The following is a 16,906-nucleotide window of genomic DNA, read 5'->3' as shown; positions in this document are numbered from 1 at the left end:
ACAAATTTCAATGGGTGAGATTAAAACTCCCTTCTTCTCTATTACATTTTAGAATTTTTCTAATAACACCCCAAGAATATCCAATTACACCCAAATACTCTTAAATATTAATCATAATACCAATATTGCCCTTATTCATATAAATTCTTTATAAACCGTTTTTTTCTGTGTATATATCAATAGTACGTGAACTCGTATTCATAGGCAATCTCACTACACGAGTACCAACCATGACTTTGCTTTTTCAATTAAAAAAATTGACTTCTAGTGAAGAAGCCTGTGTTTTCTATTTGCCGTAAACTAAATTAACATACGTATAGTAAAAAAAATTCCACTTGTACTTAACTTAATTCACGTTCATCCCTAAAACGCAATAAAACCAAGAATTTCATTTTCATAAGTTTCCAATCCACTGTTGTAATGTAATCCTTGGCATTTCAAATGATCAATTTTAGTGTGATGGATAATAATTCTCGAATAAAACTACTTAAAAGATATACTAATGAGAAGACGTATTCTGAGGGGATCATATTTTCGTTTCAATTTGGAATCTTTAATCATTATGGGTTTTTTATATTGGAATTTTGCAATTCGAACCATATGATAGCACTATGTTGGGATGATATTGCGTAGGTTTATCTTATGGAACTTTTCTTCTACAAGAATGAGTTTAGGAAATTTATTATTTCATTAAAATAATAGGGTTCTAAACAAGGGGAAGATGACTCTCGAAAATTTAATTCTAAACAAGGGTGTTTTGATCTTTTAGGGTGTAACTAGGATTTTAAGGGGTGTAACTAGAAAAAATCTACATTTTATCTTCTCAGCTTTCATTCAACAGCCACCACCATGCCAAAGTTTCACTGTCGCTGTGTTTATATTCTTGTTCATCTTTTTTCTCTCAAATTCACTAGTTAGATCTGCAATTTCTCTCCATCAAAACTTTGAGAATGATTGATTATAGGTTCAATTGTTGGAATTGTTGGAATTATTCAATTGAATGATTGCTGCAAGGTTCAATTCGTTCCTTTCCTTGTGTTTGTGAGATTGGATTTTGAAAACCAATCTATAAAACTGGTTTTGAAAACTTGGCTTGAGACAAGGGAGTCCATCTTAAAAAGCTTCAGCAACAAATTTTGGAATTGTTTTTGCAAAATTAAAAACAGAAATTGCACCTTTTCCAAAAAAAAAAAAAGAAATTGCAGTTTTGAAAATCAATTATAGGTTGACCACGAATAATAGCGACAACGTTGGGGTTGTTTGTGACGGTGGTGGCGCTCCGGCGACGACAAAAAAGCAAAGAGAGAAGGTGAAGCAAGATGGAAATCAGGTTGCTGTTGTTGATGGTTCTGACGATTGTTCTGTGTGGCATAGAGAAGAAGAGAGTTTTAATCTCACCCATTGAAATTTGTAATTGCCACATGTCATTCATCCATAAAGAAATTGGAGTAAAATGAAGGATAAGAAAATGGAGTGTATCCTCAACTCATCACTTACAACGTCTTCAACAGCTTATCTTACATATTGTTATTTATTTAAACAAGTAATAAAAGAAGTCATAAAGTGACCATGAACAACTAATACTTCACAAACTGTCAAAAAAAAAAAAACTAATACTTCACAAAACAAATTTCAATTTTACCGAGTACCGACTCTAATGATTCAATTTTTGAAGGACATGTTTTATTCTCTTAGGGTCCGTTTGGTGCGCATGATAGCATAGTGACATGATAGGATATAAAACAGGATAAGGATAGGATAGGATAACAGCAGGATAACAGTTATACTGAGTTATCATATCATGTGTTTGATGCACACAGGATAACAAACATGATAACTATTATATTTTGTTTTTAATACATACTTGCTCATAATAATATGATAAGATATATAACATATTTGTTGGTGTTTTGATTGGCTACATTTTGCAAAAGCCAACCAGCCAGATGCTGGACTGAGATGCTGTAGCATTATAGTACAGCATACTGAAGCTCTGTTTTCGTGCAGAATTTTTATTTCAAATCTGAGTCAAGATTTGCTTCAATTATATATTCAAGCACGTGCGCCTGGGCAAAACGAGCCTTGCTCAGCAAGTTTTATTAAAGTCGGCTGAAGGAATGTTATTTAAAACAAAAATATAATTATATTATATTTTTGCGTTTTTTTTGTTTGGTACAACATGAATTATATTTCTGGAAATAATTTAGGGTTGGCCGCAATTCCTACAGTTGTACATGTCTGAAGACCTAACTTGGACATCAAGACAATTGAAGACTATAAATATGTGAAGCCTCAAGCTATTCTACTCATGTATTCTAAACCGTGTTCTTTACAAAGTGTGAGTTTTTAGGGTTTAGAGTTTGTGTCTTTTGTCAGCCTTTCTTGTATCAATTTGATGCAAGTTTAGGACTGTGTTTTGGTTGTTTATTGTAAGCTGCTCCTAAGCTTTGAAGCACGGAGTTAGTGTGTGTGATTCACTCATAAGCTTTTAAGCAAGAGTGTGGTCTAGTTTCTAGGAGAGTGTCTCCATCCTGATTATTATTATTGACAGCAACATAGTACGTGTTGTTAGAAGGAATTTAGGACGGGGTCTCATTATCTAAGAGGTTCTTAGGTAGGATTGCACGGGTAGTGTCTAGGTGATAAGTCAAGTACCGGGTGTTGGTCGAGGGCTTTGAACTAGAGCTATTATAGTGGATTCATTCCTGGATTGGTATCCCCCAGAGTAGGTGACGTTGCACTGAACTGGGTTAACTACTATCTGTCTTATTTATTATTCTGCAATTTATTTATTTATTTCCTGTGTTCTGCGACCGTCTTGCTGCAACGTATGCTATAGCATCTTGTGCAGCATTGTGTTCACTGCGTGCCAGATTTCAATATTTAATTGACAAAATTACTCTTGTAAAACAATTGTTATTTTTTAAAAATTATTTTGTAATACTTTGAATTTTATAAATAAAAAATATAAATAAGTAATCAAATAACTTTATATAATTTAAAATAAAAATCATGAGAAAATAATCAAGTTTAATTTTTTATATGAATCATGATCAAATAAATAACTCAATAATATATACATGTTAGATAAGCCAAATAAATATATGATATATCTCATACGTAAATAATAAAACTACTATTGCAAAAAAATTATATTTAATTTTTTATAAAATTTAAATTAATATCCCTATTTATCAATTTTTTAATAATCCTATGCACCAAACGAGCCCTTAAGGACTTAATAAAGGAGCACCGTTTTATTTTAAGAATATAGTCTAAGAGATGAACACCGAACACTCTAGTCAATATAATGGCCAGTAATTTGTCTTAACCAATAATTTTTTCTAAGATTAAAATTTTACTCTACATCCACTGTATCTGAAGCCTCCAATACCAAGCCTAATTTTTTCCCCTCATTTTTAACTGACTATATAGGCTAAAATATTAAATTAATGGCGATCCATTTTCCCTTTTAACTAAAAAATAATTTTTTATTTATTTAAAGAAAACCTGATTCATTGTGAATCACATATAAAATATATTGGTCCATATTAGTATTCCCACTCTTTGTAATTTTTATTTTATTTTTCACCATCTGGTTCGGGTTCAGTTCTGACATCAAGTGGTTTTAGCCCCCTCCCGATCGCAGTTGCGAGGGATCGAACCGCGGTCCTCCCAACCAAGTTCAGCGTCAATCACCACTAAACCAACTAACGAAAAATGGGGTAGACAAACACATCTTCAAGCTGATCAAAAAATGTGTCTCAGCAAAGGAAGCTTGGAAGATTCTTGAAACTGTTCATGAAGGTACTCCTCAGGTAAAGATGTCTAAATTACAGATCCTTACTACTCAGTTTGAAAATTTACGTATGAAGGATGAGGAAACAATCCAATATTTTCATATGACTATTCTAGATTATGATAATCAATTTGATTCTTTGGGGGAGAAAATTCCAGAAGAAAAGTTAGTAAGAAAAATGCTCAGATCTCTTCCAAAGAAATTTGATATGAAAGTCACAGCTATGGAAGAAGCCAAAAACATATCTCAGATGAAACTGGATGAACTGGTTGGATCACTCCAAACTTATGAAAGTGCTGCAAATGGAAGAAGTGAAAAGAAAAATAAGAGCATTGCCTTCTCATCTAAAAATAATGAAGAAGAACTGGAGGATGAAGAAGAAACTAATGAGAGCATTTATGAGGCCATGGTGTTATTGGGAAAACAATTCAACAAAGTTCTGAAACGAATGGATAAGAGACCAAAATCAAATTTCAAAAACAATGCTCCAGCCACTATGCGCAGCAATGAAAATCAAGGAAAACCAAAAAGTGATGAAAAATCAAACTTAAACAGAAACATTCGATGTCATGAATGTGAAGGATATGGTCACATCAGACCTGAGTGTCCAACATATCAGAAGAGAACAAAGAAAGGGCTAACTGTCAGTTGGTCTGAGGATGATGACTCAGAAGATGATACAGCATCTGTAACTGCTAAACATATCTCAGTCTTAACAGGTATTGTTACATCTGATACAGAATCTGATGATGGAGAGGTAACCTATGAAGAGCTTGCTGAATCCTACAAGGAACTTTGTTCTAAGAGTGAAGAAATCTGCAGGGTTATTGAGAAACAAAAGGTAACCATCAATGAGTTAAAAGCAGAAAAATTTGAGAATATATCAAAGATGGAGGAACTTCAAAAGAAGGTAAATTATCTATCCTCTGATCTTGAAGAAGCTAAGGAAGTCATTGAAAAATTAAATGCTGACATTTGACGGCTGAGAAAATTCTCTGACATGTTGTATAAAGATGATGAGCATCTTGACAAACTTCATAAGGCTGATGGTCAACTGGAGGAAATTTTAGAGAAAAATGTTCGAAAGCCTAGGAATATTGGGCTTAGCTATGAGAATGTCAAAAAATTCAGAAAATACAGTCCTGACCTCATGTACATGGATCCTAGAGAAACTCAGAAGCAAAGGATGCCTTATCAGAAGCCGCAGCATCATCAGCAGCATCCCATGTCAAGAAATAGAAGAAAACACCATGCTTGGAGATGTCATTACTGTGGTAGAAAAGGGCACATAAGGCCTTACTGCTACAAACTATTTGGGTACCCTAACAGACGTCCTCAACATAAACCTGTTTCCACAACTGCCTCCACTCAACAAGAATGGAAACCTAAAGGTAAGAATGTGAAGACCAGTGATGGTACTCAACTTGAGAAGAAGATTACTACTCTGGTTGCTCACACATCACTTAGAGCTTCATCAAGGGAAGACTGGTATTTCGATAGTGGTTGTTCAAGACACATGACCGGAATTGGAAAATTTCTTGTTGATTTAAAGTCTTACTCAACTAGTTTTGTAACTTATGGTAATGGTACTAAAGCAGAAATTGTTGGTATAGGGGAGCTCAACAGTAATAGCTTGCCTAAACTAAGCAATGTGTTGTTAGTAAAAGGATTGACTGCAAATTTAATAAGCATCAGTCAATTATGCGACCAAGGGATGAAGGTAAACTTCACCAAGTCTGAATGTTTGGTTACAAATGATGAGGATGAAATTTTGATGAGGGGCGTCAGATCAAAAGACAACTGCTACTTATGGGTTCCCCAAGAAGAGGCAAATGTGTCGACATGCTTAATCACGAAAGAAGATGAAATAAAATTGTGGCACCAAAAACTTGGTCATCTCAACCTAAGAAGCATGAAGAAAGCTATACCTGAAGAAGCCATCAAGGGCTTGCCAAATCTCAAGATCGAAGAAGGAAGCATTTGTGGTGAATGTCAAATTGGAAAACAAACCAAGAAGCCACATCCAAAGCTGCAGCATCTTACCACTATCAGAGTTCTTGAGCTTCTACACATGGATTTGATGGAACCTATGCAAACTGAAAGCTTAGGAGGAAAAAGGTATGCCTATATTGTTGTAAATGATTTCTCTAGATATACCTGGATAAATTTTATTGGAAAGAAATCAGAGACCTTTGACGTATTCAAAGATCTATGTATTCTACTTCAAAGAGAGAAAAACAATGTTGTGTTAAGGATCAGAAGTGATCATGGAAAGGAGTTTGAAAACTCTAGATTCTCTGACTTTTGTGCCTCTGAAGGCATCATCCATGAATTTTCATCTCTCATTACACCACAACAAAATGGTGTAGTAGAAAGAAAGAATAGAATTATACAAGAGTCTGCAAGAGTAATGTTACATGCAAAGAAACTCTCTCATGGTTTTTGGGCAGAAGCTATGAACACTGCTTGTCATATTCATAATCGTGTCACCTTGAGATCTGGAACTACATCTACTCTGTATGAATTGTGGAAAGGTAGAAAACCTACTGTTAAGTACTTTCATGTGTTTGGAAGTAAATGTTATATCTTGTCTGATAGAGAACCCAGAACTAAAATGGATCCTAAAAGTGATGAAGGCATATTCTTGGGATACTCAACAAATAGTAGAGCCTACAGAGTATATAACTACATAACCAAAACCATGATGGAATCTATAAATGTAGTAATAGATGGTATTTCAAGTGAAGTTGTGAAAGATGATACAGAAGATGCTACAGCATCTATCCAAGGTAGTATAGATTCTGAAACTATTGAGGAATTCAAGAATGATACAGAGATTACTACACCTGAACCAATCTTTGCTACTTCAAAGATAGGGTCATCCATTCGTACTCAAAAGAATCATCCTACAGATCTGATTATTGGTAATCCTAATCATGGAATTACTACTAGAAGGACACTTGACTTAGTTCCTAATGCTTGTTTTGTTTCTAAGTTTGAACCCAGAAATGTGATGGAAGCCCTCACTGATGAGTTTTGGATAAATGCTATGCAAGAAGAGCTAAACCAGTTCAAGAAGAATGAAGTTTGGGACTTAGTTCCTAGACCAGAAAATACTAATGTGATTGGTACCAAGTGGGTCTACAAGAACAAGTCTATGCTAGAGGGGTATTGTAATGCTGATTGGGCAGGTTGTGCAGATGATAGAAAAGGCACCTCAGGAGCTTGTTTCTTTTTAGGCAACAATCTTATATCCTGGTTCAGCAAGAAACAAAAGTGTGTATCTTTATCTACAGCTGAAGCAGAGTACATAGCTGCTGGTAGTAGCTGTTCCCAACTATTATGGATGAAACAAATGTTGTTGGAGTACAATGTGGTACAAGATGCTATGGCATTGTACTGTGATAACCTTAGTGCAATCAATATTTCAAAGAATCCTATCCAACATAGTAGGACGAAGCATATTGATATTATGCACCATTTTATCAGAGATCTTGTTGAAGAAGGTATTATAACTCTTGAGCATATTGCCACTGAAGAACAACTGGCTGATATTTTTACCAAGGCTCTAGATGCGGTCCAATTTGAAAAATTGCGAGGCAAACTTGGGATTTGCCTATCTGAAGAGTTATAGCAATTATTGCAAGTGTGGCGTGCAGTTTTCTTTTCAATTTATTTAGTAATGCACGCTATTATGGGTAATGTTGAAACATCTGAAGATTTGGTAACAATTTTGTGTTTGTTGATGATAAAGATGTTTCTTGTGGTGAGAAAGTGTTTGTTAGTAGAAGTTATGTGGTGTTCTTCCCTGTTGTATTTAACAAATTCTAAGGAAGGAGATGGAAAAGAAGAAGATGTTACTATTGGTGATGATATTGACTTTATGTTGGAACATGTAAAGAAGAGTGTTCCGGAGAAGGATGCTGCACATGATGCTACAGCATCTGCAGCACAGGAAAATTTGGAGAACATAATTGTACCTCAATCTCCAGATAATGTTATTATCCCTGATAAAGGGAAGTATTCTGATAGTAACATTGTTGTGATCTCTCAGTATGATGAGAGTTTGAATACTTTGTCTGTGCATGATGAATCTGCTAAGAAAGATAATAATGCAGATTCCAATGTTATTGATGTGGACAATCTCACCCTTACAGAGAGGACTCCTGCTCCTAGTACTAGGAGGTTAAGATGCAATGCTGGTAAGAGTGTGCCTGTTTATGGTGTTCTTGTCAAGACTACCAAGGAAATGAAAATCTATGGTCTTAAGAGGCAGTGGAGTAAAGTTACTGGACCTTCTGAGCCAAAGAAGAAAATTTTGAAAAGGAAGGTTGTTTTCTCTAGTGGTTCAAAATTTGAGGAAGACCAATATTCTACAGCATCTCCTGAAGCATCCTCAAAGAAATCTGTGAAGAAAAAGATGATCCCTCAAGATGTATCCCCTGTACCCATTGACAACATTTCCTTTCATCGTTTTGAAAATGTTGACAGGTGGAAATTTGTGTTAAAAAGAAGGCTTGCTGTGGAAAGGAATTTAAGTGAAGTTTTTTTTACAATGCCAAAAGCTTGTTGATTTGATTAATGCAGCTAGATTGATGAAAACTGCAACTGGGCTCCAACTACTCATTCCAATAATGTGGCTACAGGTTTGGCTAGGTTTATATATGTTGTAGGGACCAGATCACATTTTGCCTTTGGTTCTTATATTCTTGATGAAACTGTTCTGCATGGTAAGTCATGTACTGTGAAGATGCCTATAGTCTTTCCTACACTGATGTGTGACATTATTCTAGCTCAACATCCTGACATTTGTACTAAGGCTGGTGTTCCTAGTAAGAGAGGTTGTGATTTGTCTTTTGATTTTAGACTGTTTGAGGGTACACATGCTGCAGACTGTGCTGCATCATCTGTCAACCAGTCAAACTGATGTTTTGCCTAGGAAGCAAATGACTGTTGACCTCAAGGTGTTTTCCAATGTCAATCCTGGTGTTCTCGATGATAATACAGGTGGTGATTTTGAGGTAGAGGAGGAGGACTCTGATGCAAGTCCTTCTATGTGACCTGCTTATGCTTTATTTGCATGTCCTTTCGGATTTTAATTTTGTGGGCTACGCCCTGATGCTCTCTGGTTTGTAACATGTACAATCCATGTCTTTTGGCTCCGATACTCCAGGTTTTCTATGCCCTGATGGTCTGTCATATGCACTTTATGAGTTCTTATGCTCTGATTCTCTCTGCACTCTATGTTTCTCTATGATCTGATAACTCTGTGGAAGTTCTGCTCCTACTGTGTGATACTGACTTTATTTGTCAGAATTTATGGCTAAAAAGGGGGAGTAATATCTGTTGTGCATGATGTAATGAAGAATGCTAATGATGTGATGAAGAATGCTATAGCATCTAGTATAGCATGTTTTATGTGATATGCATAATTTGAGGGGGAGTGGAAGTTTATGCATATATTGAGGGGGAGTAGGTAGAGTTTACTTTTCTACTACTTATGATATGCATGTTTACATAGGAATTTATTTTTCCTATTCTCTGTGGCATTGCTTAAATATGAAGGAGTTTATTTCTCCTATCTTGAATCCACTATGTGAGAGTTTATTTCTCTCTATCTGTACTTTGAGGCTAAGATGTGTTATGTTCCGCTGTTGCAGATGTGTTATGTTCCGCTGTTGCATGCCTCTGATGCTTACGTGCTAGCTATCTATTCATCTGATGAATTTCTTTACTCTCTTTCCTAGTTGTGTGCGTATGTTGACTCGAAGGAAAGTTTAAATAGCTTAGCATCATTCTACTTTCTTTCCTAGTTGTGTGCTTATGTTGACTCGAAGGAAAGTTTAGACTGTATCTCTCTATGCACTGGCCTAAGGTTGTTTTAGCCAAAATTTGCCAAAGGGGGAGATTCTTGGCGTTTTGATTGGCTACATTTTGCAAAAGCCAACCAGCCAGATGCTGGACTGAGATGCTGTAGCATTATAGTACAGCATACTGAAGCTCTGTTTTCGTGCAGAATTTTTATTTCAAATCTGAGTCAAGATTTGCTTCAATTATATATTCAAGCACGTGCGCCTGGGCAAAACGAGCCTTGCTCAGCAAGTTTTATTAAAGTCGGCTGAAGGAATGTTATTTCAAACAAAAATATAATTATATTATATTTTTGCGTTTTTTTTGTTTGGTACAACATGAATTATATTTCTGGAAATAATTTAGGGTTGGCCGCAATTCCTACAGCTGTACATGTCTGAAGACCTAACTTGGACATCAAGACAATTGAAGACTATAAATATGTGAAGCCTCAAGCTATTCTACTCATGTATTCTAAACCGTGTTGTTTACAAAGTGTGAGTTTTTAGGGTTTAGAGTTTGTGTCTTTTGTCAGCCTTTCTTGTATCAATTTGATGCAAGTTTAGGACTGTGTTTTGGTTGTTTATTGTAAGCTGCTCCTAAGCTTTGAAGCACGGAGTTAGTGTGTGTGATTCACTCATAAGCTTTTAAGCAAGAGTGTGGTCTAGTTTCTAGGAGAGTGTCTCCATCCTGATTATTATTATTGACAGCAACATAGTACGTGTTGTTAGAAGGAATTTGGGACGGGGTCTCATTATCTAAGAGGTTCTTAGGTAGGATTGCACGGGTAGTGTCTAGGTGATAAGTCAAGTACCGGGTGTTGGTCGAGGGCTTTGAACTAGAGCTATTATAGTGGATTCATTCCTGGATTGGTATCCCCCAGAGTAGGTGACGTTGCACTGAACTGGGTTAACAACTATCTGTCTTATTTATTATTCTGCAATTTATTTATTTATTTCCTGTGTTCTGCGACTGTCTTGCTGCAACGTATGCTATAGCATCTTGTGCAACATTGTGTTCACTGCGTGCCAGATTTCAATATTTAATTGACAAAATTACTCTTGTAAAACAATTGTTATTTTTTAAAAATTATTTTGTAATACTTTGAATTTTATAAATAAAAAATATAAATAAGTAATCAAATAACTTTATATAATTTAAAATAAAAATCATGAGAAAATAATCAAGTTTAATTTTTTATATGAATCATGATCAAATAAATAACTCAATAATATATACATGTTAGATAAGCCAAATAAATATATGATATATCTCATACGTAAATAATAAAACTACTATTGTAAAAAAATTATATTTAATTTTTTATAAAATTTAAATTAATATCCCTATTTATCAATTTTTTAATAATCCTGTGCACCAAACGAGCCCTTAAGAACTTAATAAAGGAGCACCGTTTTATTTTAAGAATATAGTCTAAGAGATGAACACTGAACACTCTAGTCAATATAATGGCCAGTAATTTGTCTTAACCAATAATTTTTTCTAAGATTAAAATTTTACTCTACATCCACTGTATCTGAAGCCTCCAATACCAAGCCTAATTTTTTCCCCTCATTTTTAACTGACTATATAGGCTAAAATATTAAATTAATGGCGATCCATTTTCCCTTTTAACTAAAAAATAATTTTTTATTTATTTAAAGAAAACCTGATTCATTGTGAATCACATATAAAATATATTGGTCCATATTAGTATTCCCACTCTTTGTAATTTTTATTTTATTTTTCACCATCTGGTTCGGGTTCAGTTCTGACATCAAGTGGTTTTAGCCCCCTCCCGATCGCAGTTGCGAGGGATCGAACCGCGGTCCTCCCAACCAAGTTCAGCGTCAATCACCACTAAACCAACTAACGATTGATACACTCTTTGTAATTTAAATTTAAAGAATTCTTCGTCCCTTAGTTAATTTAAAGAGTAATACAAAGACACCTTTATTTGTTTTTATATACATTCATTTGACACTCATTTATATGTATTTTGTGTTTCGATTCATCCAAAACAAAATAAAACAAAAATACCACATATATACGGAGTTGTGTAAGGGGAAATAAGATTCCCTACATTCAAATTTCCTACGATTATGCCATTATTTTAGGTACTTTTGGTCTGTTTAAACTTAATATCTCTCTCTTTATTTTGTCTTTTATTAAAATTTGAACTTAATAAAGGGACTTGCATTGCATAGTTGGAATCAACAGTAGGTAATCAATCATATATAACATTTTAAAACGGTTCTCAAAAAGCTTTAAAAAGTAAAAAAAAAAAAAATTGAAAGTTTTGCTTTTAACACACTGAAACTTGATAGTAGTCTAAAAGATGAACACCAACACTCTAGTCAATGTAGCCAAAAATTATTTCTAAGATTAAAATTTTACTCTACATCCACCGTATTTTAAACCTCGATCCAATATCGAGCCTAAGAAAATTTTCTCATTCTTAACCGACCATATAGGCTAAAATGTTAAATGAACGGCAATCCGTTTCCCCTTTTACCTAGATAGTAGTTTTTTTCTTTTTTATTTAAAAAATCTGATTCATTGTGAATCACATGAATATATTGGTCCATATTAATATTCACTTTCTTTGTAATTTAAATTTAAAGAGTTCTACACCCCTTAATTTAAAGAGTAATACATGGACACCTTTGTTCTATATACATTCATTTTTTCCATATGTTATTTTTGTGTGATTTATGCAAGATAATAAAACAAAAATACCACATATATACCATGTGTAAGGAGGAATAAGATTCTCTACATTCAAATTTCCTTCATTTATGACTTTATTTAAGGTATTTTTGGTCTTTTTACACTTACTATAGCTCTCTTTATTTTGTCTTTTATTGAAATTTGAACTAAATATAGGGACTTGCGTAGTTGAAATCAATGGTAGGGAATCAATCATTTATAACCTTTTAAAAAGTTAAAAAATTTATTTTGAAATTTGTGCATTTAACTTTGAAAATTGATCTTTTCTATATAAAACTTACTGTCATTTATTTCTTTTTTGTCTTCTAAACAAGTGCCTTAAGGCATGACACCCTTTAAATTAAACTTAAACTTTTATTTATTTATTAAATTATTTATATCACTACAAGGAAGAAATTCGTGCGTGGTCAGTCTACCTTCCAAATTATCACTTCTTTTTTAGTCATAATCAGTCAAAATAAGACCATCATTTAAAATTAAAAACAAGAAAATGCTGGTGTTTACGAAAAAAGCTATTAACGAAATGCATGAATACATCCTAACCACGATGGTTTTTATTTTTCCCAAAATTAGTTAGCCTAATTAATTTTTGTTATTACATTTTTAATTTTAAATCATGTGGCATATTTTAGTTGGTGGTGACTAAGAATGAAGTGTTAAGGGAGAAACTATATAAGAATTTATGTGCACAATTGGTCAAACTTGTTTGTCCGAAACAATCAAATTTTCTTGGATCTAATTAATTGGGTAAAAAAATGCACACATTTTCTATCAAATCCTAAACAACCCAGTTCCATTATCAGATTGAGCAGGTTGGCTCAAAATCTGATCATTTTAGATTGCTTCAAGATATTCGTTTAACACTAAATTAAGAACTTAAATAGTTCTAAAATAAACATATCTACAAAAACTTGTGCTATGTTAGAACCGTATCTATGAACCATAATATTAATATTAATTAATATATCAATCAACTTTACACATTTCAAAGATTTTAGTTCCGGAATTTAAACCTCATCATCAATTGGACAATTGCCCTAAACTTACACAAACTTTCTCTATTCTCATACTACATACTCCATCTTTATAGACATGCATGGATTTTATACTATACCATCAACTTGCACTATAACATATTCAAGTTAACTAAAAGCACAACAATAATTGGAGCTGATTTGTTCTAATGCTCAATGAAGATAAAGATAATTAATACTACAACAATTTTATTTTATTTTTGACAAAAACAACAACAATTTTATTAATTAGAATCCATAAAACAACAACAATCAAAATTATAATGAAACAAATGAAAGTGCGGAATTAAACATGAAACATAAACGAAGGAAAATATAAAAACATAAGTTGGACAAAGGGATCAATCGATCCCACCACCCACTTGCGAGTCTCATTTAAAGCCAGAGTTTAATCTTCAACATTAGATATTAATCATATGCCTCATTTCTCTTCAGTTTTGTCATCATCATCATCATCATCATTCGGAGGCAACTCATTCAAGTCAAACACATTTTTCCTTCTTCCCTCTTCATATTCAGGTGCCAGGGCAGGTACTTCTTCATTTCTCCCACTGCCACCAGCAGCGGAGGACTTAGCTGGCACTTCAATAGACCTAGACCTATTCAGGTCAACGATAAGTTCGCGAACCACCGCTAACACCCCTTCATCATCCACCTCTTTAGGATGACAATCGTCTGAAAACAATTAACCACACAACAAAAAACACATATTCATGTTTAAGATTATGATCCATTTGTTTAAGATTATTAGTAGGAGAATATTGATTTTTTGCTATGTTTGTGTGTAAATTTTTTTAGAAACCATTTTATTAAAAGGTTATTTTTATGCTGAAAATGCAGAAAGAAAACTCTATTTTCATTTGGCTTTTGAAAAAAATCAATTTTAAAAATCAACACATATTATATTCAACCTTAAGCACAAAAGAAGTACCAACAGGGAACATGAACAAAGTTAATTATACAAAGCCTGCACCAAATATATAACTAAAACATAATTGTGCATATATGTGTGTGACATGAAAAATCATTTTGGTAAAAACATGATTTTTATACTGAAAATGAAAATACAAAATGATTTTCAGTATAAAACAGCATACTTTAATTAATTTTAAGCAAACATAAAACAGCATACTTTAATTTTCTTAAAAATCGATATAAAAAATGATGTATAAATTATGCATATCAAAATGAAACTAAAACTAAAACATAAAAAATGTTTTGAAAAAAAATCAAAATCTTAAACAGACTTTCAATTAGATCTCTAATAAAAAACTATAAAGTTAGGTTTTAGATCATATATATATATACCCTCAACATGGATCCCAGCCACTGATGCAGTGGGGGTAAAAGTAGGAGGAGGAAAGAATCCACGGTAAGGACGATCGGGATGCTTGTTCATATGCCCAAATGCAGCTCTCCATGTTGCAAACTCCTTCTTGCATACTGGACAAGTAGGTATTCCAATAGGAGGGTCTCTAACTAGTTTGTACTTTCTCTTCTTAAAAGGTTGGACATGATTATCGCCACCAACTTGCTCGACCATAGATGTATTCGAACCATCACCAATCAAAGCAACAAACATAGACCTAGGAACCCCACCTTGGGCCCCGCCATCTTCATTAGCGCCACCAATGTCGTTTTCATTGGTCTCATCATTGACAGCGTTCAATTCAGCTGCCAAAACCACTTCAGAGGTTTTTGCAATTGTTTCAAAACCCTCACCGATAATAATTTCATTCGGTGTGTGTGAAGGGGAATTGGGTGGAGATGGGTTGTTGTTGGTCGAAGTTGAGTTGTTAGAAACATTTTGGTTCATTGTGACGATGAGATCGAGGGGAAGAAACCAAATGATAAAATGTAAATGGTGAGTGAATTGTGTTGTTATTTTGGCTTTGGAAAATGTTTATCTTAAGAATATAGTCTAAGCGTTGAACACAGGGCCCACACAACATTAAACGAGTCCCAAAGCAAATTTTAAGGTAAGGCATTTTGCTTACAAAATTAATAGTTTTTAAATTATCATAATAAAATGAGTTCACTCACATGACTTTTTAGTGTGATTAATCCAAAAATTAAATGAAAATATTACATATATATCGAAGTGTGTAAGGGGAAATATGATTCATATTTTTTTCACATTTACATTATTTTCTAGGATACTTTTGAGTTTTTTAGACTTAATTTATATCTATTTATTTTGTCTCTCTTATTGGAATTTGTACTAAATGTATGGATTTGCGTACTTGAAATCAACTGCACAGAATCAATCATTTGTAACCCATTAAAAAGTTTAAATAATTTATCTTGAAAATTGTGCATTTAACATCTTAAAACTTTAACAATTGACATTTTCCCTTTTACTTAATTTATTTTCAAAAAAAAAAACTCTGATTCATTAAGATCACATGACACTGCTAGAAAAATTCTAATTAGCGAGGGAAGTATTCCATCACTAAACACTAAATTTCTGTCACAAAGCAATTTAATGACGGAATTTGTTGCGGCCCTAAATCCGTAAACAATTTCAACGTCGCAAACTATTAGCGAGAGAATTTCAATTCCGTCACAAACTGGTACGGAATATATCCGCTGCTAAAATTAAATTCCGTCACTAAATTACAAACATAACCAATTTTATTTCCGTCACTGATTAATGAGGGAATCATAGACCAATTTTTCCGTCACTGATTAATGAGGGAATCTTAGACCAATTTTATTTCCGTCACTGATTAATGAGGGAATCTTTTTTCTAATTGTGAGAGATTCATTATATCACAAATTTGTGACCGAATACATTTCCCTCACTAAGTATGAAGGAAACTGCTATGTTAAATTTATGGTTAATATAGCAAACTTCTTGCCTGATTTCACTCATGATATAGCCATTGCATTTACTATATTAAATAAATAAAATTAAAATCATCAATACACAATATTTAATAAGAAATACTTTTTAAATTGTGTTCATAAGTATTTATACACAATCACCAAAATACATGGAAGTCATAACTAATATAACATTGTTCTTGAAACTAATACTACTAACATTGTTTTTTTTATCAAAAAAGCATTGTTCTTGAAATTAAGTGTATACGACCAAACACTCAAAACAACCATAACTAAACATATGTATCAAGTAGTAGGTGGTGGAGGCGGAGGTGGATCCGAACGTGGAGGTAGATGACTCAAAGAAAACTTCTCCATAAATTGAAATAATTGCTCCCTAAGCAAACACGAATCTTCCTGGGATTGATGAATCAACTCCTCATGAGTCTTCAATTTCTCTTTAAGAGTCATATTTTCAGTGGACAAATCAGAAATTATAGTCCTCATGTGTTGATATTCAGATGATGAGATACCGTCATAAGTAGAAGATCTAGATCGCTTGTACCTCTCTGCTTCTAGACCCAAACCATATATGCGTTCCTTCTTGTCCACTCCTCCAACAACATCCAAGAATATGATGTTGTCAGCTTGTTGAATGGAAACATCA

The 16,906-nt window shown here is 33.6% G+C and overlaps 1 protein-coding gene across 1 annotated transcript; it reads right to left on the bottom strand.

The window, feature by feature from the left end:
* Positions 1-13,834: 13,834 nt before the first annotated feature.
* On the bottom strand, positions 13,835-15,229 carry LOC123904233. The gene is made up of 2 exons (XM_045953921.1): positions 14,722-15,229; positions 13,835-14,088 (listed from the first exon to the last, which is right to left on the bottom strand). The coding sequence occupies exons 1-2, from the start codon at positions 15,227-15,229 to the stop codon at positions 13,835-13,837; spliced, it is 762 nt and encodes a 253-aa protein (XP_045809877.1).
* Between the last annotated feature and the right edge of the window lie 1,677 nt (positions 15,230-16,906).

Source organism: Trifolium pratense, linkage group LG2 (genome assembly GCF_020283565.1).
Source record: "Trifolium pratense cultivar HEN17-A07 linkage group LG2, ARS_RC_1.1, whole genome shotgun sequence".
NCBI classification, from domain to species: Eukaryota; Viridiplantae; Streptophyta; class Magnoliopsida; order Fabales; family Fabaceae; genus Trifolium; species Trifolium pratense.
Note: the sequence above shows the minus strand (reverse complement) of the source record. Positions and strands in the feature narration are given on the sequence as shown.